Source organism: Psittacula echo, assembly GCF_963264785.1.
Source record: "Psittacula echo genome assembly, chromosome: 21".
Lineage (NCBI taxonomy): Eukaryota > Metazoa > Chordata > Aves > Psittaciformes > Psittacidae > Psittacula > Psittacula echo.
In genome coordinates, this window is record NC_137757.1 from 5,157,608 (window position 1) to 5,178,755 (window position 21,148).

Here is a 21,148-nt window from a genome sequence, read left to right on the forward strand (position 1 = left end):
GAGCGAGGCTCCCGGCTCCCAGCTCATGTGCAGACTCAGCATCACCTCTTGCCCAAGACGTTGCATGAAAGAAGCCAGCTCTTCCTCACAGGACAATTTGGTCCTTAGCAGGGTGGTTGCAGACTCAATCTAAATGTGAGCAGCGTCTGGCTTAGGGACTGCAGCCAGGCAGGGAATTAAACCCAGGTTTTGCTGCAGCTCACAGCTTTGGGGTCAGGATTTGGAGACAAGGAGGAGCTGAGGGAGGAGAAGGAGGGCAAAGCCATTTGCTTGCATGTGCACACAGAGTTCATAATGAAAGACTCCACTGACATTTCAAATATAGAAGTCCAATTCCTCTTGGCTGTCAGCACCTGAGCTCCTTTCCCAAGAGCCCAGGGGCTTCCCTGGGTATTCCTGGTTGAAATCCAGCAGCTGCATTTCAGTGCTCTCTGGGGCTAAAGTCCTGGAAGCCAATCCAACCATAACCAGAGCTCAGTTTCCACCCTTGCCTCGTGGCCTTGCCTCAGCTTTGAGCCCTGTAAAGGGGTGAGAGATGCAATCATAAAAATGTGAGGTTTTATGGCTGCTTTTTCAGGGCTTGGAGAGATTTGGTGGCTTAAAAGGGGATTGTCAGGTCAAGCTGGAGTTACGCCAGAGCCATCGCAGCCTGCGTGGCTGTTTGGCTGCTTTGTGTTAATACCCAGGCAGCATCTGCAGCCCCAGCCTTGGAAAACATGGAAATCAGAGGTGGCAGAAACTTCTCAGCTCAGGGAACCTTTGCTGTGTCCAAGCCAAGAAATGCTGAGGTCTTAAAGAGCCTGAGAAGTGCTGGGTTTCAGCACCAAGGGGCTCTTTGCAGCCTGGGGTTGGAAAGCAGGGGCTGAAGCAGGGTTGATGCGCCCTGGTCGGGGCGAAGCAGAAAAGGGCTCTGCAGTGGGCAGGGATGGATGCAGGTCCCGGGGGCAGGATCCTGCACCTCCTGCACCCACATCCCCACGCTGGGAGGGGAAGGGCCTCACCGAGGCTCCCAGGGCTAAGGGAGGTGACACTTTGGCTCCTGTCATTCCCGTTGAGCAACGAGCTGGGGCGAAGGGCCAGGATTAGTCACCCCATTGAGGCACATCCCTGGGGGGGGCAGGCTTTCTGCAGAGCTGGTCCTACCTGTGCCAGCCCTTCTAAGCCCAGCACCAGGAGAGGCTGAGCCCACCCTGACCACGTGTGGGACCTCCTGGGTGAGTCTGAAGGCTGAGGTCATGTTTGGTCAGGATGGAGGGGTTTGGGCTTTGGTTGCAGCCACCAGGATGGGGTTTTCTGTGCCCCCATCAGCTTCCAGCCCCAATTCCTGCCTCGTGGCCAGGCCGCCATGCTGGAGCCCTGGGTGTACATCCCAGAGCTGGGTCCTCCCATGGCAGCCACAAGGTCCCTCTCCGCAGCCCAAAGCGCAGCGTGTGGATCAGGACAAGTCAGCCACCAGCCGGGTGTGACTGTGGGTACCAGGATGCGTGCTTTCGGCAGCCTCGCAGTGTGGGTCAGGGCTCAGCCCCTTGCTGGGGGCTGTGGGATGCATGAGATGGGCTAAAATCCAGAGGATGAGCCCAGTGTGACCCCACACCCCAGCCCCAGGGAAGGTTGGGGCGCTGCTGGCTCCATTACAGCACTCAGGAGGCCAGCGCTGTCAGCACCCAGCACCGGCTCCCTTGGCTGCTGCCACACCAGGGCGGTGCTGATGGCAGCTCAGCCTCAGCCAGGAGCCGGCCAGCCCTGGCCCTGGGGCACGAAGCCCTGTGGGGAGGTTGTGAGAGCAGGGGACAAGGGACAAACGCAGTCACGGTCCTGCAGCCCTGGACCTGTTCCCAGTGCCTGGCTGGGTGGGTGGCTTCAGGGTAGGGGACAGTCCTGTGTCCTTTGTTCCCTTTGTGTTAAAGTCAATAAAACAAATAAGAGCTTTGCTCTGCACCCCTTCCAGAGATGCTGAAAGCATCCTCCAATGATCCCAGCCGTGGGACAAGGATGGGGATCAGGGTCCTAACATCTGGCAGTGTTCAAGGCCAGGCTGGACCCAGGGGCTTGGAGCAAGCTGCTCCAGTGGAAGGGGTCCCTGCCCGTGGCAGGGGTTGGGACCGAATGAGCTTTAAGGTCCCTTCAACCCAAACCACGCTGTGGTTCTATGATCCTACATGAAACCAGGCCCAGGAGGACCCCGGGGAGCTCCTCGTGCTCCGCAGCAGCACAACCCCCTCACGGGACCTGCCTCGGGGACCCGGGGCCTCCCTCCCAGCCCCACAAAGCCGCCGGACCGGCTGCGGCCGGGGAGCATCGTCCCACACGGCAGCAACCAGGGCGCTGTTGAAATCGGCTCTGTCCCAGGAGGCTGGCGGGAGCCGCGCTGTCCCCCTGCCCCCGGGAGCCCCGGGGGGAGCCGGAGCAAGCGGCCACCCCGTTCCCCCCCTCCCTGGCACTGTGCGTGTGTGTCCCCCACAGCTCCCCCCCTCCGGTTCAACCGGCCCGGGCTGCCCGTGTCCCCGGCGCGGGGGGTCAGGGGCAGCGGAGCCCTGGGCTCGCTCTTCACGTCGGTTTGGGTAATTACAGGCTGGGGCTGGTTCCCAGGCTGGGAGCGCTCGGGGCCGGGCGGAGGCCAAGCGTCCCCCCGACACCGCCGGGGGGCCCCCCAACCCCAGCGGGACCTGCCAGTGATGCAGGGATGGGGATGGGGATGGGGATGGGGACGGGGATGGGGACAGGACCAGGGCGGGGGGATGGAGGTGGGGGTTAATCCCTTTGGCTGGGCTCTGCTCCAGCTGATGACGAGTTCCCATCCAGGGCAAACAGGTTCTGGTTTGTGCAGCTCAACCTCCCACAGCAGCCAGCGCTTTCCCACGGCAGAGCCCTGGCGAACCTCATCACATGCCAGGCTGGGCCCTGCACCCGATGGGGCTTTGTGCTGGGTCCCCCCCTGCACCCATCAGTGTGGGGGGGGGTCACTGCTTGTGCCTCAGCTTCCCCAAAGCTCAGGAGCTCCCAGCACCCCAAGAGCTGGTGTTTGGCCGTGTTGCCATGTCCCTGCCATGTCCCTGCCATGTCCCCCATCGGGGACCCCGCTGAACCGGGGCGGCTCATCCTGAGTCACGGCACGTTTCCTCCCGGCATCCCGGCGTTTCCCATCAAAGGCCGGCTCCTGCCCAGCCCTGCTGCGCTTGATCTGATGAGCTCATAGCCCAGGGTGCCGTGCCTGTGTTGCACTGTAATTACCGCTCATGCCGGGACTCGCACCGGCGGCGGGGAGGGGGCAGGATTGCGCCCCATGAGCTGCACCCAGCGCCGTGGCCGGGCGCCAGCGCCACAAGTGCTGAGCTTTCGCTCATCCCAGCGCGTCTGGGCCTTGGCGGGGACATCCCCACCCCGGTGACACCCCAGGGCTGTCCCCACGGTGCTGCTTTTGGGGGGCCCCTCCTTGGACAGAGCAAGGGGGGGGGGGAGACCTGGTGATGGGGTTCGGGGCACTGCGGGTTTCCAAGGGGTGGGACACCTCGTTGTGGGATCAGGGACATCGGTGCACCCCATGGGGCAAAGTGGTGCTGCTGAAACCCTCACCCAGCCCCCCCATCGAGCCTTTCCTTGGGCTGTGGTGCTGTAGCTCCCAAGGGATGGGGCTCACTGGGTACCCTGAGACCCCATCATGGGGCTGGGGGGGGGAATCAGGAGCAGCCAAACGGGTGCTGCAGATCCCTTGGGACCCGACTGCTCCCTGGTCCTGGAGGGGCAGGAGGCGAAGCAGGAGCTGCCTGGACGCGTGCGCAGGGGAGAGACGAGGCAGACCAGAGGCAGGGGTGCAGGAGACGGTTTATTGGAGGCTTTGGCAACTCACATCACCCCCCCTCCGGGATGGGGGGGGCTGCCCGGACCCCCCCTCGGCCCCTCACCTCCTCCCATCACAGCTCCAGCCCTCCAAAAGAGGGGGTTTGGAGCCAGCATAGACCAGGCTGCCCCCCGCAATGTTAAATAGTGGGGGGCTGGCAGGGGGCTGGGATGGAGGAACCCCCGCTCCCTCCCTTCCCCCACCCCAGAGCAGAGGACGGGGGAGAGGGAAGAGGCGGGGGGGGCCATGCCAAAGCCACCCCCCCCCTCCCGGCATCCAAGCTGGGGGGGAGCCGAGATTCCTTCCCTCCCCCCCCAGAATAACCACAAAAATAACCAAAAACAAAGAAAACCACGAGGCGATGCCCAAGGGACTGGGGGGGGGGGGGGGGGGGGGCAGGTGGAGGCCAGTCCCCGGCTCCAGGGGGGCTGGTTCAGTTCTTGGGCTCTTCGCCAGCCTCGCCGCCGTCTTCTCCCGCGCACTCGGCTGTCCATAGCGTGAGGTTGTCCCTGAGCAGCTGCATGATGAGGGTGCTGTCCTTGTAGGAGTCTTCGCTGAGCGTGTGCAGGTCCCCCATGGCCTCGTCGAAGGTGGTCTTGGCCAGGGAGATGGCCTGCTCGGGGGCATTGGCGATCTCGTAGTGGAAGACGGAGAAGTTGAGAGCCAGCCCCAGGCGGATGGGGTTCGTGGGCTGCATCTCCTTTTTGCTGATGTCCATGGCCTCTTGGTAGGCTTCCTGGGCGTTGTCTATCGTCTTCTTGCGGTCGTCCCCGGTGGCCACCTCGGCCAGGTATCGGAAGTAGTCGCCCTTCATCTTCAGGTAGAAGACCTTGCTCTCGGGATCGCTCGCCTTCTTGATGAGATACTTGTCCAGCAGGGCCAGCACGTTCTTGCAGACCCCGTTCAGCTCCCGCTCCACCTTCTCCCGGTACTCATTCACCAGCTGCGCTTTGTCGTCGCCCTCTTCGGTTTTGTGCTCGATGCTGGAGATGACCCTCCACGCCGAGCGCTGGCAGCCCACCACGTTCTTGTAGGCCACGGACAGGAGGTTGCGCTCCTCGTTGGACAGCTCGTCCCCGTGCTCCACCACCGCCTTCATGAAGTCTGCCATGTCCTCGTAGCGCTCAGCCTGCTCGGCCAGCTTGGCCTTCTGCACCTGGTGGTTTCTTGCCATGGCTGGGACGGGTGCGCAGCGCGGACGCTTGGGCAAGGAGCGGGGCCGGGAGCCGACGGAGCCTCTGCAGAGCCCCGGCGCCGGGATTCGCTTTTGGCTGAGCCCCGGAGCCTCGAGCGAGAGCGGGAGGAGCCAGCGGGGGGGGGGAAGGAGTGGCCGTGACCGCCTCCTCCGCGGTTTCCTCCGCGCCGAGCTCAGCCTTAAAAGGCGAATGGCGGTGACTCACCCTGGGGAAGGGGCGAGGGGGCCGGCGACGCCCTGCGCGCCCCATGGGTGCCCGCCAAGGGCTCGGCAATGGGTGCAGCGCCCGTGGGTGCCCCGGGGGTCGCCACTGCACCCAACACCTCCCGCCCCGGGGCTGAGGGAGCGCCCAGCCCAGTGCTGTAGGTGCTCGGGAGGGGGACGCGGGGTGCGTTATCACTGCGGGGGTACCCAGGGATGGGGTGGACTCGGCTCCTCCATCCACACCCGAGGAGAAGTGGGCCACGAGGTGTGCCAGGTCGTAAAGGCGGTTTCCTCCTCTCCCCGCCACTGAAAAGCTCCTATCGCTGCCGGTGATTAACTCGCCAGTCATTGCGAGGGTGGACGGGTGGCTCTGTTCCCACAGGTGGGGAAACCGGGGCAGAAAACCTCAGCAACGCACCCAAGGGACAGCCCCGAAGCAGTGGGGACGAGCCCGGCCCCCCCAAAACACCCCATGGTGGGCTGAGCCCGGCTCCATCCTGCACCATGGAGCCCCCCAGCCCCACCGGCCGCCCATCTGCACCCCAGGGCTGCATTCCCCACCGCGGCCTCTCCCCGGGGCCTGTTCCCGTGTCCCCTGCTGTAAACGAGGGGTTTGGGTCGGGTGTTTTGGGTTAATTTGCCGGGTTTTGGGCCCAGCCTGGCCGTGGGGCCGCGGGAAGCGCCGCCCCGATTAGGATCTGCGCTCCGCGTTGCGCTGCAGTTTCACCCCGCTCCTGTCCCGGCTTGTTGGCACACGCCGGGCGCTGGCGGGGCTCCGGCCTTATCGCCGTGCGGGAGCCGTGCGGGAAGCGCGGGGTGGGGCGGGCGCCGGCGGCAGCCGAAGGTTGGAGCCTTGGTTGGGTTTTGCCATCACCGTGACTCGGGGCTTTACTCACCCCAGCGAACACCCCCCGGTGACACCATCGCCCCCCCGCCCCGCCGGCTCCCGCAGGGGTGGGTGATGGAGGATGCTGCGGATGGAGGATGCTGCGGATGGAGGGTGCGGGAAGACCCAGAGATGGTTTCTAACCACACACGGCCCCCGGCCTCCGAGAGCTCCCACCCCAAGGGGGATCTGAGGCTGCTCCTCCCCTCCCAGCCAAGCCTCGGGACACGCGGTGGGGCTGGGGTGCCCCTGCCCGTTGAGGGGCTCATGTGGAGCATCACGAGGATGTTCAGTTCCTCCAGACCCCCCCGGACCCTTTGTGCGCCCCCCCCCCCGGCTCTGCACCATGTGCAGCGCCTCACCGGCAATTACAGCTCCTTCCCCAGCTGAGCAGGATCCACCCTGGGAGCAGGTTACACCCCAGAGCTGGGAAAAGGCGTTTGCCAAAGGAATGGGCACGCAGGAGACCCCTGCCCCTCTCCTCCCTGAGCAAACCCATTTGCCCCGGGTGGCAGAGGCACTGAGAGCTTCAACCAAGTACAACAGTGCCCATAGAGGGGCTGGGGGGCAGCCGGATGGACCCAGCCCTCTAAAAGCCACCCCCTGCAGTAACACAAGGCAGGAACCTCCATGTGAGCCCACAGCCCCTTGAGCAGCAAAGCCAAACGTGGTTGGGGTCTGCAGCACCCAGACCCGGCTCCAGAACCTGCCCCTGCACCAGCCCGGCTGCCCTGGGGCTGTTTAATCCCATCGTGGCTCTGCTCGAGAGGTCCCCAGGGGGGGAACCCCTGGCAGGACCCCCCTGGATGGGGCGTGCAATGGCTCAGACTCAGCTCAGGCAGCCCCTGCCGAAGGGGCTGAGCCGCTGCCAGGTTTTGGCTGCAATGGGCTGAGAGGAGGCTGGAAGAGCAAATCTGCTCCACCGGTTTTGTGCAAGTCCCTGGGCGGGTGAAGGGAAGAGCCTGGGATCGTTGTGAGAGGCTGCAGCATCACCCCGTGGAGCAGCCATGGTGAGGAGCAGCACCAGGAGGTGCATCGCCACACACTGAGGGGGACCCAAGGGAGCCCCGGCCAGCGCAGGACCCCGGTGCTCTGAGCAGAGCTGGTGAGGCTGCCGCAGGCACGGGCTGGGTGCCCGAGGGGCTCCAGGATGGAGGCAGGAGGCAGAGGATGCTTCGAGCCCACCCGGACACCTCCACCCCTCCAGTTGGATGCGGGGTCGCTGCCAGCTCCCAACGCTTCCTCGTGGGGTGCATTTTGCTCCTTGCACCCGCAGGCTCTGCTCCTTCCCCAGCCCAGCAGTGGGGCTCCTGCCCTCCCCGCTGTACAGGAGGGTGCAGAGCCCTGGGAGGCTGAGACTTGCCCCAAGGCCATGCTTAGTGCCACAGCTGAGTTCAGGGAGCTCCCAGCTCATGGTGCTGTGGCACAGGGGTGCCAGCGCTTCGCGGCTCTGCTCAGCTCCCCACCCCATGCAGCAAGTCCAGGCAGGAGCTGCAGCCTCCGTTCCCCCCTGCCCGCGGAGCAGCAGCGACACCAGCGTACAGGAAATAGGAGAAACCTTTATTTCGGTACAAAAGTCGAAGGCAGAAATAGATGGTGAATCCGACCGGGCTCTACGCTGGGCTGGGGCAGGCAGCTCCCAGCCTGGCCTGGGCTGCAGCCACTCATCAAGGTGCTGCGGAGCTTGGATCCCTTCTCCTAGAGCCAGAGCCGTGGTCAGATGAAACGGGAAGGGGGGAGCTGCCTGGGTAAACTCTGGAGAGGAGAATCCTCTGGCCCATGGACACGGCTCGGAATGGGGCTGGTGGGGGGGGGATGCCACTGGCTCGGCTGTAAACGCTCTGGCACGAAGCCTGCTCAGTTTGGAAGCCCGCTGGGATGGTAACCGCTGCCTTCCAGCATCTACAGGAGGGGAGACACCGTCACTGGGGGTAAAGCTGGTGGTCACAGGGAGCCGCTGGCCTCGGCTCGGTGGCACGAGTCCATCCAGCAGCAGGAGACAGCAGGAACTCCTTATTGCACTCGGCTGTTCTGGCTTTGAGCTGCGGACCCGCGGCATGGCCTTGGAAAAGCTTCATTCCCTTGTGCACGGCCCCGTTCCCCCCTCGCTTGGCGCAGCCCCGGCGAGCAGAGGCACTCATGGTGGTCATGGCTGTGGTGTCGGGTGCTGCCCGCAGCGTCCTGGCTCCCCGCGGGGCGCCCCACGGGAGGTGGAGGGTTCTGGGCTGCCAGGGCTCTTGATACTGGGTCAATGTGAGGAAGAGGAGAAGGGAGGAAGAGAAAGAGAGGGTTAGTGCCAGAGATACACGTGTGAGGAGCAGCAGGGAGCAGAGCGGAGCAGGCTCAGTGGCACCAAGGGGGGGCAGTCAGGATGGAGAACAAGGATGGCCACAGGCAGGGAGAATGGACTGCAGGGGCTCGTGGGGTGCTACAGGAAGGGAGAGGGGCAGCGCTGCAGCCCACAGGTGAAGCAGGGCTTCATTACAATGTGCTTTGAAGGAACTTCCCATGGCGTGGTAAAGGAACCCATTGCGAGAGACAGGAAAACAGAGGGGAAGGGAGGGATTGCCTGAACCCCGGCACGGCTCAGAGCTGGGACTAGAAATGTGCTCCAGGCTCCTAACACCAAATCTGCATCAATTCCTCCAACCCATCACAGCTCCACCGAGCACGCACCACCTCCACGTGCCCCTCAGCAAGCACTGGGCCCCATCAACCCTCAGCCACAGCATTTCCCAAGCCCCACCATGCACACACCTCGCACCAAACCCAACCCAAGGCTGGCTGGAACCATCCCGCTCCTCTGGGCAAGGCTGAGGGCAGCCCCTCTGCCACGCAGCCTGCACCAAGACAGCGCTGCCCGGGGCTCGGGGTCCCTCCCGCAGGTGCGATGCCCGTGGGGTGGTGGTGGGATGGACACTGCCCATGGATGCCGACACAACCGGAGGGTGATAGGCTCCTGGACAGAGCTGCTCATGCAGCGACGAGATGGGTGGCTCGAGTGGATGACAGGGAGATGGAAGCGCTTTCTTACCAGCCAACCCTCAGCACAGGGCTAAGGTCCGAGGAGGGGGCAAGTCCCGTCAGGCTGTGCAGGAAATGGCAAAGTCCTGGCAGGCGTCCTCCTGGGGAAGACACCAGAGATTATGAACCTCAGCCCCCCCGGTATGGCCAGAGCCGCTGGGTGAGACACAGGGATCTTGGACCACAGATCCCGAGCGAGGTGGGGTGGGAGAAGGAGATGGCTCCTGCAGGAATGGGAGCAGGAGTGGGTGAGACCCTGCCCGGAGACACGGGACAGAAAAACCCCCTCAGTCCAGCAAGAGGCACGGCAGCACCACTGCTGCTGAGCATCGCTGAGCATCCCTCACAGCCCCATCCTGCCAGATGGGCCTGGGCCTAATAGAGTCCAACTGCCACCTGACGGCTGTTGGAGGCTCAGGCATCTGCCCTCTTCTGTCTTAAAGGAAGAAAACAACCATGCAAGCAATTAACTCTTTAAAAATATACTTTTATTGAGTAACAAAGGACCTGGTTTCAATAAAACCAGGAAGGAGCCTGGCCCCGGGTCGCACCACTCGCACTGTCCTCACTCCCCAGCACCAGACCAGCCTGGACCCCTGCCCCTCAAACAGGCTCTTCCAAGGCCCCGCTGGGGACATCCCTGGGGATGGAAGGGCCTCTCTGGATGCACCACGGGCAAGGTGCCTGTGAGACGGCAGAGCAGCACCGGGAGCCTCCCTGGCCATCCACTGGGATGCAGCAGGAATTCAGCAGCCACCACCTCAGTGGAGGGGAAGGGGGAGCTGGTGGCCACAACAAAGCAGCACCAAGATCTCCTTGGAGCCAGCCAGAAATTGTGAGGCCAGGGGAACCTTGTGCCTCTGCCGTGCCCCAAAGCTGCAACACACGACGCTGGTGAAACTGGGGGGGGGGGGGCCAGAAACGTGCTGCCTCTGCCTGAGGTTGAAATACCCACACGTGACTCATGGAAAGCTGAGCAGGCAGCTGGATGCTGCAGCCTCTGCCCTGGCACTAACATGCACAACGCTACCTGTCCCCAGGACAAAATGTTCTACATAGAAAAAAACCCTACAAATTGTGCAAAAATATCCAGCAGCTTTTAATCCCATGATTCAAGTATTGCTCACAAGGTCTGTGATTGCCCCCTGTAAGCTGAGAGTCCCACATCTCCCAGCTGTAGCCTTGGCAAGCAGCGTCTCATGAGGAGAGCCACACAACACTGCATGTTTCTTCCTCCCCATTGACAGGGGACTCATCTGAACTTGGGTCCTGGCTGCAAAACGTTGTCTCACTGAGTGGCAGGGTCAAAACACAACGAGTTCTTCAGCACTGCCTCAGTGACCAGCCAGGAAACATGATCAAGAGCAGGCGGGACATCCAGCCAGCTTCCATGGGTGCTGGGAGCCAGAGTCCTCCCCGCTCCACAGCCCCAACTTACCAAGGCACAGCAGCTTCTGGGAATGAAAAGCTGCTCCAGCAGTGGCCGAGGGGAGAACCTGGTCACTGAGAGACACAACAGCCCTTCCACGTCGGCACGGGGGAGCAGGACATGGATGTAAGAGGGATACAAGGGAACTTACACCTGCACCATTCCAAAAGATGAGGCGTGACAGCCCTGTGGGAACCATTTCCCTGTCCCACCTCATTCCCTGGGGCAGGAAACACAGCGACGCCCTGGAGCAGACACTCCAGGCTCAGAGGTCTGGGGGCTCTCCAGACCCATCTGCTTCCCAGGGGCAGCAGGGACCCGCTGCTTTCTGCACGGGTCCTGCATGCTGCTGGGCAGCGTCAGTCCGAGGTCCAGAGAGGCCACATCACAGTGAAACAAATACACCAAAAATAATAAATAACGCTTCAAAAAAGGCAACTTTTGGCTCGAGTGAGTCTCTGGCAGCTCTGTGGCACAGGGCTTCCTGCCTGAGGCCGGGGGGGTGGGAAGAGGGAAGGTACTGGTTGGAGCAAGGTGCAGGCGCAGCAGGCACTGGGCTACACCACAGCACGGTTAGGGGATGCCTCCTACCATGCTGGTGTCAGTTTTGGCTCCAAAGGATGGGATTTCACTCTTAGGACTGGACGGGGTCCCAATATCTGGCTGGATAAATCCTCTTCTGTCTATCAAACTGGAAAACAGGAAAGGAAGGGTGCAAGGGAGAGGAGTTAAGGAAATTCAGACTCCACAAAGAAGCCACAGGGAGGGCTGTCCTCGTGGGCACTGCTCACCAAAGTGTCACTGGGTAACACAGCTTCCTGCCCATTACACAGACCACAGATTTATCACACAAGCCACCAAGCAGCCATGAGGCAGTTTTGGGTCACCACAAACCCAAGTGGAAAATGGCAAAAGGAAAACAACATGAATGAGAGAAGAACTGGAGTAAAACCCTGTTCTCCCCACAACCTCGCAGCGAAGAGCCTGGCTCCCTGAATCCACAGATCTCCCATCTCCACATGGCAGCACTGGCATTTAGGCACCTCTGAATCCAACAAAAAGGTTGGGGGCGTTTCAGAGAGCATAGCCAGGTGTAAGTACAAAGCACTTTGACTGTAGCTGCACAGCCTCAGACACCCTCCCCTCCTGTTGTGCTACCTCCGAGATGCTCCATGTAAATCCAGATTGGATCCACTCACTAAACTGGTCCCAAGGATCCTTACATGCCTCAGGACGGGCTGAGGGCTCTAAGTCAGTGTGCAGGCCCTCAACTCCTGTAGCACAGCACAAGGGACCCGGGCTTGGCTCTGCCCAATTGCACCCTCTTGTGACAAAGCAGCGATAAGCCTGTGCTGCAGGTACCCGTGCATCAGGCCCAAACCTTCCTGACATCTGCCTACCTTTGCCTGTGGTTTAACCTCGGTTCTGGTTAAGTCCAGGTAAGAATTTGGTAGGATGCTGCTCAGCATTTCAGGTAATCTAAGTGCTGGTAAAGGCCAGGGTCTCTGCACAGCCTGCTGTGGATCTCTGCTGCCTGATTGGCGTGATGCTCCTCAGAGGACAGGAGGAAAACCATGTGCTAAGAAGTGCTGCCACTCCTGGTATTTACCATCTGCTGCCGTTACTCTCCCCTTATTGAATCACAGGATGTCTTATCTGTGAGCTCCATAAAACAATTACAGTGACCTGAACTCACCAAGCTCAAACACAGGAGAAGCAACAGGATCTCCTACTTATGCACATCTCCAGCCTTCCTCTGCAGAGCCTGGGGAACTGTCTCCTCAAAGTAGATGTGTCTGTGCTGTCACAGACTCCCTGAATCCTGATGGATCTGTCCTTTCCAAGACCCCTCTCACAGAGCAGGATGCAATTCCCAATGCCATGGAGGGCAAAGGCTCTTACCTGGGATGGAATGGTCCACACAGCACCGCACAGCAGTTAGTGAGGATACTTTTATGGCTGTAGGGATTGGCAAACTCTGAGCCCCTCTTATTTGACCAGGACCCTTTGATCTGAAAGGGAGGGGATACACACAGATTAAGGTAGGAAAGAGGTGACAGCAGATGATTAGAGGATAATGGACTTGCTCAAGAGCCAGAAGAGGTCTTACTGCAAGCAGGACAGCTGCCGGAAGGCAGCCAGAGGAGACAGCAATGTGCTGCTCCTGCCTCTGCCAAGGTTCAACCTTGCAGCTAGAAAGCTCCAAAGCTGTGCCCTCCTTGTGCTGCAGGGCACCTTGTCAGTGTCACCATCTGCAACACCAGCCTCCTCCTCTTCCTTCCCCCTCCATTCTCTCCTAGGCTGAAAGGTCATCAGAGCAGGGCTCTGCTGGGCTCCTCAGGCTGAACAAACAGCAAGGGGATCCCCAGGCCACGCTGCAATGGGAAGAAACAATCTCCTCTGTCCCCACCCTGAGCATCTGCCACTGGGACTCTCGATTTCGAAACCCTGGTCACATCAAGCACAGGCAGCCACGGGTGGGCAGATGCTGTACCCGGCCCCAGGCCCCTGCCTGCAGTGAACCATTTACCACCACGTTTCCTCCTGTTGTTTTTACTTCCTCTCCCCAGCTGCAGCATCAGGCTGGCAACGTGGGCAATGCAGCCAGAGAGGCAACGGGCCATGTGCTTCAGACCTGCTGCTCTCTGCACTAGGGTGCAGCCTCCATTACCTCGATGGACTTGTGCAGCCCTGCCAACACCTCTGAATGTGGCAGAAGGGTGGAAAGGGGGAAAAGCAGCAAAAAAGGGATGCAAAGATGCCTTCTGCATTGCTGGGAGCCTCCAGCTTATGCTGCTGGTACAGGTACTTCTGGCCAGAAGGGTGAATTTTGATTCAAGGACCAGACAGATCCTGCTTTTCTGTACAATCTGCCCTGCTCAGGGTGCTCATTTGGTCCTTGGAGTCTGCAGGCTTTAAGGTAAATCTCATGTCTGGAGATGCCTGTACATTATTTGCCTACTAGACATGAGCAACTGATAGAGACAAAGGGACTTGCCCAGGCTCTCAGAGGAAACCTGTGGTTACGCAGGATGCTGAATTAAGCTCACCCATGTCCCAAGCTAACACCCAGATGAATCTCTGGGGCCAGCCTTCCTTGTTTCATCTCAGAACTCCTCATTTTAAGCCAGGCCACACAGACTGGAAAAAGCACACATATGACCTTTCAAACAGCATGATCCCCCCAGCCTGACACTGCCAAGCAACACGTATGGCACAGTCCCCTGCTGCTGTGTGCTGCTTTGCCCTTAACGCTTTGGGCACAGGCTGTTTGCTCTGCAGTGGATTATCACAGGCAACCCAGGCAGTGCGCTCTACTGAGATACTGCACTGAGGCAGGCAGCCAAGGATCCCCTGGAAACCTCACCTCTGCCTTAGGAAGGACCAGGGCTGGCCCTGCAGAAGGACAAGCATCCAGGTACTTACATCTTCGTTCGTCGTCAGGTTGGAGGCAACTAAATAAGTGTGAAAACCTGAGAGGCCCAAAATAGACCAGACTGAGAAAAAGCAAATCACCAGCTCCAGCACAGTGAAACAAGAGTCAAGGAATTCTCAGGGAACAAAACCATCCTGCAAGGAGAGGCAGAGGACTCTTCCAGGAGGTGTGGGCTGCGATCACAGACACTGAGACAAGAGAACATCCCAGCAAGGTTCCCATTCCCTGTGCCATTCTGCAGGCATCCACGAAGGCACAGCCTGCTCCAGCTGCTTCCCTTTCCATGTAAAGTTGCAAACTGAGAAACAACTTTGCCACCCATCCCAAGGCCCTGGTGGTGAATTAAAGGTCTTCCCTATCTGGTAATGCTGTCAGCATGCAGATGAAGGGGTGTCTGCCTGCCCCAACCATGTAGCGAGGGGACTAAATTAAGTTGTGGGAAGTACACCAGAGTGACCCCACAAAGAGCTCACTGCATCCCCTGTTACATGATCAGTGCTGCTGCACCAGTGCTCGACAGTCTGAGCAGCTGATGGCATCAGAAGGATATCTTGCAGGTGTTGTCTTCAGAGTGGTGAGGAATCCATCTCTCTGAGAGCCTGCAAAGCAAAACGGGACAAGGAACAACATCCCATCAGGCAGCCTTGCACCTCCAGCCAACACATCACTCCTGAGCATGCAGCCACCCCGCTGGGGCTGTATGGATCTGCCTGAGAAACCTCTGCAATCTGGAACTGCAGAAATGGCAATGCACAGACACAGCTCCAGGAGATTCGGGGCTGTCACCGTCCTGGTTCACCCAACCTCCCAGGTTAAGAGCAGATGCACCTTTCAATTCCTTTGTTCTGGAGGGGATAACCCAGTCACAAGCTCTCAAGGTCCCTCTGCAGTGAAGCACAGGGTGGGTTTGAGGCTCTCTGCAGTCTGAGACCCCCGTTATTCAGACCACCTGCTCCAAAAAGCCTCATCAAAACCAACCAGACCCTTCCCACGCGCTGCCCAAGAGGAACAGGGACCCAGCGCTGCCTCAAGTCGCTCGTGGCCAGGAGCGTGGCACGTGGCGCTGCTGGTACGCGTGGTACTTACGCAGGGTGAGGTGGGTGACGACACAAGCGAAGATGAAGGCTGTCAGGAAGGAGAGGGAGAGGATGAAGGCATAGAAGTAGCGATAGTTGCGCTTCCCCACGCAGTTGCCCACCCAGGGGCAGTGGTGATCAAACCTCTCTGAAACAAAGGGACACGGTGAGAAAGCCCTGCCACCTTGCAGGAACACAGCAAACTGCTGAACCTCTGAAATGCCCCATCCCTGGCAGTGTTCAAGGCTGGACCGGACAGAGCACTGGGTGACATGGTCCAGTGTGAGGTATCCCTGGATGATCGTAAGGTCCTTTCCAACCCAAACTATTCTACGATTCTATAAAAACCAGAGGCTTCCACCCACCACCCTGAGACCAGAACCTCCCTGCTTAGCAGGAAGTTTCAAAGAACACTGCTGCCTCCTCACATACCCTTTTCATCATCAAAGGCCAAACCTTTCCTCTCACCAAACCCTGCACAAACACAAGCCTTGTGACTGGCAGCACCTACCGTTACTAAACTGAAAAGGAACAGGAAAAGGGCAGCAGTTTTTCCAGTACCTCCGGCACCGGGTGCTGCTCCCTCTCTGCCCATCAGCTTCCCCCGCCTTCTGCAGGGCACAAAACCATTTTCAAAGTTATAAAGATATGCCTCTAAACCCACAGGAACCGCCTGGGAAGGCAAGACAGGTGCAGTGTAGCTGGAAACACTCCCCATGAGACTGCCTTCTAATGAAAGGGCTGTATTTCAGACTAACTGTTCTGCATGGGACATCAGCGCAAGCAAAGCCTGTGGCACATAAAGCAGGCACATGCCTGCTCCCCTCCTCTTCAAAGAGTGCCTCAGCCACGGCTGCTCTCCAGTGCAAGGAAGAGTCACAGCCACCCATGGCTATGCTCAAACACAGGACACTTAGAAACTCCCAAACTATGCCCAAACCAGAACCTTGGGGTTCTGCAACTGTTCCTCAGGCTGCTCTGGAAGACAGCATAAACCATCCTCTGCCTCCACATGATACACGACCGGGAGCAACGGCACAAGGACTAAACTCTCTGGGCATGCCCCTAAATCACACAGCACCCTGCTGCCAGTTCAAGTTGCTCCGGTGCAGTCAGAGAGTGCTGGGAGCCCCCCTGCAGCTGCCGCATGCCTGCATGGAGCCATCAGAGGCTTTTCTTCAAGTCTTTGTTCATTCTCTCCTGTCCCACCACACTCGGAGAGGATCCAGAAGAGCTCAACCAGCATCTATGGTGGTGCCTCTACCAGCCTGGTGGCAGCAAGGCCACAGACAACAAGAAGCCCGCAGCAAACCTCGTGTTTGGTGGAAACCTTAGCTGCACTGGTGCTGCTTTCATTTTAAACAGGAAGAAGAACAAGCACTCAGTAACGAATCCTTTACAAGAAGCAAAAGCAAGCCGTCCAAGAACACAGAACAGGCTCCCTCAAAAGATACCAGCACTTTTCTGGGCTTACCAACACAGTTGTCACAGACACTGCAGTGAGATGTGCGCGGAGGGCGGAACATTTTGCAGGTGTAGCAGTACTTGAGCTTCACCACGTACTTGTTTATGACCACTTCCATGGTGCGGGCGGGCGGGCGGTATGTGGAGGTGCCCATGCTGTCTGCAGGGGCAGGGAGGGACAGTCAGAGCAGTGCAGGTGACACCCAAGCCCCCATCCACCACCCACCAGGCAGGGTAAGGGGCTGGCTTCTTTTGATTTTAAGCAGAAGCTAAGAGGCAGCTCAGCCTCCAGGGTTTGTTGCAGGGTAGGCAGCCAGAAACTCCAGTCAGCTCCTCGCAGCATTATTTATGTCCTTTCCTTGTCTGTTCAGTAACAGGGATGCCAAGAGGAAGTAATATCTGCCCAATGCTTTGAGAACATAATAAACAGTGAGCATCAAAGCAGCAGTGCCCAGTAACACCAACTCATCTCTGCGTCTCTAACGGATCACAAGGAGGCAACAGAATCTGTTAACACACACGTGGCTCCTCCTCTGCTGCAAGCACCCAGGTTACAGGAATCAGGGTAACCTCAGCAGAAGCCTCCCCTGCCACCACCAGCACACAACCTGCCAACCCACAGCTGGAGCCAGGAGCTCAAGAGACTCATTTCCATTGCCACGGGGGAGGACAGTGAGCATGGTCTCGAGTGCTCCAGGCAGACTGCACTGCAATTTGACATGTGTGTGTTAGCAGCACAAGAGGATTCCGCCTCTAAAGTTCCAACTTGAGGGTTTTCAGGGACACAGCACGTGTGTGTGCTGGCACTTCATTATTCACTGGGGACTGGCAGTTGGAGACTGTTTCTCTGCTCAGCTGAAGTGATGTGGAAAACCTCTGCACCACACTTGCAATGTTGGAGGTTATTCTTTTATTTCAGTCACTCTTAGAAGAGCCCTTTTCCAACTCGGGGGAAGCCTTTGCAAACAGAGATGTAACAGTGAGTGTTAAAAGGATAAGAAGTGGATTATACGAACAGTAACAGCTGGCACATCAGGCAGCATCTGCAGCCAGATTACTGCTTGAGGCGCTTATAAATAGAAACTTGGATCACCACTCTGAGATTTTAAACCCATTCTTTTAGTCAGCTGTAGAATTACTGCCTTGCAACTGTCTTCAACGGGGCACATTCAAGCTGTCTCACATTAGCTTTGCTAAAGCATTTGATACTCCAAGTCACACCAACAAGATCCACAGATGCTGGAGGCAAACACCTTCCTGGCCACCACCAAAGCAGCGTGACGCTGCAGTTTCCAGATGGGGACAAACATTAGCATACTGTTAGACAGCACCACAGTAAGATGACCTTGCAGCACAGCAGGCTCAATGCCGAATCATAATCTTAAGAAGCATTCATGCCTAAATTAATTGTCCCACGTCCTCAGCACTGGTGTTTTGCAGGGGGTGGTACAGGGGCAGATTCCTCTCAGGTTGGACAGCATTCAAAGGAACTGCTGCCCACTCTGGTGCTGTCCTGAGGGCAGGAACAGGCACAGCCATGAGCTGCTGTCCAGGGATTTGCCAGGGAAAGTGATGGAGTTGAACAGAAACAAACCCCACTTCCACTTCTCTGCGGATCCTCTCTCTGAAGCACTGCCTGCTGTGCTACAAGAGCTTGGTGCACCTCTCTTACCAGGACTCTTAAGACACTGTCAAGCCTTACAATGTGATACTGCGACCTCTTCTCCCCCTGGACAACTGGTCAGGAGCCAAGGCTCAAGAAAGGAGCCCAAAACACACATGTACACACAGGCATGCGCTGAGCAGACAGAAGAGAGGGAACAGGAGTCTCACCGATCCGCTTTTCCAGGTCTGCAGCCTCACTTGGGGTGGCTCTGGGCAGGATACCCGGGTCTCTGAAGCTGGTCTGCAGCAGGCAGCTGATGACAAAGAAGAACAGGACGGCTGCAATGATGGGGATGGCCAGGGTCAGGTGAGTGGCAAGGAAGGGGCAGCTGTTGAGAAAACAGAAAACAGAAGTTGCATTGTTATGAACCATCAGTACAGATCTGGCCCTCAGCTATCATGGGGTAGTGAGCTGAAGCACTGCTGCTTTGGGGAGACCTCTGGAACAGCAAGAGCCATCCCAGAAAGCCCGAGTGGCGCTGGGAAGACAGGGTCTTCACAGTACAAGCCCCTGCACACAACCTCTTTGCCCTTCACAAGTCCCAGGATCAAAAACCTGACCCAAAGCCTGGCCACCTTCTACACCAGCAGCACCAAGAACACCTGGAGAACCCCCCCCCAAGCTAAACACGGATCAAAATCAGCATGAACACAATCCCATTTGGTCCGACACGTGAAGCCGAGAGGGAACCTGGCTTCAATTCAGCACAGCTCTGCTGTCTCTGGATGACTCGCGTGCCCTTCGTGCTGTGCCAGATGTTTGGATGAGGACACCTTCCAGCACTGACACTGCTGTAACAAGCCACCAGGCACTGAAGCAGATAATGCCTGCTCCTGGGCTTGCTTCACCATGGGCTGGGGCTGGTTTCCTACAGATAGGTACCAGCAGGATCACACTCTGCATCAAGGCAGCTCCGTTACTCACAGCAGGACAGGGGAAGGCAGCAGGGGAACACAATTCTTCGCATGGCAAGTGCTGGAGACCTGTCCTTGCTCTGCAGAGGGATTTGCCATTATAAGCACTGATAAGTACCCAGAGTGGAGCCCAGGCAGGCAAGCTGCTGGAGCCCTGATGCCTGCGGGCAGTGCTAAGGCTCAGTAAGGCTGAGAGGCAGTTTGAGAGGATTAAGCAACTTTTGTTTCAACTCCCAGGCTCAGCTGTCCAGAACAAAGCAGCCACCAAGCAACAAAACCCCTTCAGCCCCAGATCAGAGCTGCTGCCGAGGCCCTTGGTCATCTCCCTGGTGGAAGAACAGAACGGTCTCTGGAACGAGGGACGGGAGCTCCTTGCCACCTCTTTCCTGGGAGACTCTCTAGAGCCCACTTTCCCTGTCAGGCAACAAGAACCCACATAAACCTCATGAACTATACATGCAGGCAAGATATATTTGCTGTACATCCAGCAAACTGGAACCCATGCCACAGAAGCAAACTGCTAAAATAACAACTTGGAAAGCCCCAGGGCATCTTCAACCAAGAAAGAGTGACTAGGCACGAAGGGAGGGCAGAGCAGATGTCTTCTGCTTGGCCCCACACAAAGCAGTCACTGTGCTAGCGCTGCCCATTAGTTTCAGATGCAGCAGAGAGACCTGTCAAAGGGGCACAGATGACACCGAGAATGAGTTTTTGCATTGGGATGCCATTACTGCCTCCCACAGCTGCTGCCTCTTGCAGCTCATCTGACTTCTCAGAGCCTCTAATCCGATCAAATACCTTCATCTCCCCACCAGCAGGCTTGGGCAGCTTTACCCCGCGACTCATAGGGATAACACTGTGATCTGAAGGCACGGATGAGCCCCCCGCTTCATTTGGTGGCAGGAAAACCAAGCTCCCTTCCCTCCCGAGACAGGACAGAGGCAGGATAGCAGCCCTCAGAGGTGTCAATAACCAAATGTGCTCCTTCCCTTTCTCCTCCAGGCACCATAGGACTTAACCGGGTGCTCCTGGCTCTCCCCTCCCTTAGGGTGCAGGAGCGGGGAGCTTCCCCAGGCCAGCTTTCCAAAGGGAAAGGGGACTGGGGGAGATGCTCCCCCCGCATAACAGGGGCAGAGCTCCCGCGGTCATCGCGGTGGGGTCCCAAAGGATTCCACCATTCATCGAGTGCCTTTAACACAAACACTATCCCTGCTGCCTCTATGGACAAAGTCCAGGGGTGCAGTTCTGGAGCAGTCTTCTCTTCGGTAGCAGGAGGGGGATATTGGAGGTGCATTTAGATACTGGGGGGTGATCCTGGGAGGATGTTAAACCTCTTCCAAGGGACAGGCTGAGAGGCCCCACATAAACACAGCTGGGAACAGGCAGAGGGGAAGCAGTGACTGCCTGAAAGTGGGTCTGGGGCTGCACAGAGGGGAACGGCTCAGGAGGATAAAGGATGCATAAGGGATGGGTAAGGGATGCATAAGGGATGGGCAGTGGGGCTCGCCGGGGGCAGGCCCCCCCAGCCACCTCCCTCCGCCCCAGGGAATGGATGTGATGGCCCCGAACCCACGGCTCCCCCCAGCAAGAGCGGGCTTAAAGGAGCTGCTCCGGGACCGATCGGAGGGGCAGAGCCCTGCGGCTGTGGCCAGCGGGGACCCCCGCAGAGGGTGGGGAGAGGGGAGAACCCCAGGGCGGTGCCCGGAGCCCCCGGCCCGGCAGCGCGGACTCACTCGAAGGCGAAGAAGAGACCGCTGGTAGCGAGGATGAGGCCGAGGGTGAGGGCGAAGACTCCGCTGTGCCGCGCCAGCATGAGGCGGCCGCCGCAGTAGAAGCGGTTGCGGCCCGGGAACACCTCCCACTTCCGCCGTGGCCGCCGGGCCGCGCCGGGCCGCTCCGTGCCGGTGGGTGGCGGAGGCGGGGAGGCGGCCGTGGCCGGTGCCGGTGCCGTGGCCCCGGGCGGGATCTGCCGGTACTCGCAGTCCTTCATGGCGCCGGCCCGGCCCCGCCGCCCGC

At 58.8% G+C, this 21,148-nt stretch overlaps 2 protein-coding genes across 4 annotated transcripts; both read right to left on the reverse strand.

The window, feature by feature from the left end:
* Positions 1 to 4,271: 4,271 nt before the first annotated feature.
* On the reverse strand, positions 4,272 to 5,012 carry SFN (stratifin; the record flags this gene model as incomplete). The annotated part of the gene is made up of 1 exon (XM_080632421.1): positions 4,272 to 5,012. One exon carries the CDS (start codon positions 5,010 to 5,012, stop codon positions 4,272 to 4,274), a length of 741 nt encoding a protein of 246 aa, XP_080488547.1.
* Positions 5,013 to 7,672: 2,660 nt separating this feature from the next.
* On the reverse strand, positions 7,673 to 21,142 carry ZDHHC18 (zDHHC palmitoyltransferase 18). 3 transcript variants are annotated; one of them, XM_080632219.1, is made up of 10 exons: positions 20,866 to 21,142; positions 18,386 to 18,546; positions 16,563 to 16,712; positions 15,099 to 15,236; positions 14,563 to 14,611; positions 14,003 to 14,105; positions 12,479 to 12,588; positions 11,168 to 11,267; positions 9,158 to 9,248; positions 7,673 to 8,366 (listed from the first exon to the last, which is right to left on the reverse strand). In XM_080632219.1, exons 1-9 carry the CDS (start codon positions 21,120 to 21,122, stop codon positions 9,207 to 9,209), a joined length of 1,110 nt encoding a protein of 369 aa, XP_080488345.1. In that variant the 5' UTR covers positions 21,123 to 21,142; the 3' UTR covers positions 7,673 to 8,366; positions 9,158 to 9,206. The 3 variants fall into 3 exon arrangements, with proteins under 3 accessions (XP_080488345.1, XP_080488347.1, XP_080488346.1); XM_080632221.1 differs by lacking the exon at positions 11,168 to 11,267; XM_080632220.1 differs by lacking the exons at positions 7,673 to 8,366; positions 9,158 to 9,248 and having other exon boundaries at positions 9,620 to 11,267.
* Between the last annotated feature and the right edge of the window lie 6 nt (positions 21,143 to 21,148).

Coding starts and splice junctions, on each gene's coding strand:
- ZDHHC18 (XM_080632219.1), bottom strand. CDS start 21,122: ATGAAGGACTGCGAGTACCGGCAGATCCCGCCCGGGGCCACGGCACCG. Junction 18,547..20,865: donor GGTCTCTTCTTCGCCTTCGA/GTGAGTCCGCGC, acceptor TTTTCTCAACAG/CTGCCCCTTCCTTGCCACTC. Junction 16,713..18,385: donor AGACCTGGAAAAGCGGATCG/GTGAGACTCCTG, acceptor CTGCCCCTGCAG/ACAGCATGGGCACCTCCACA.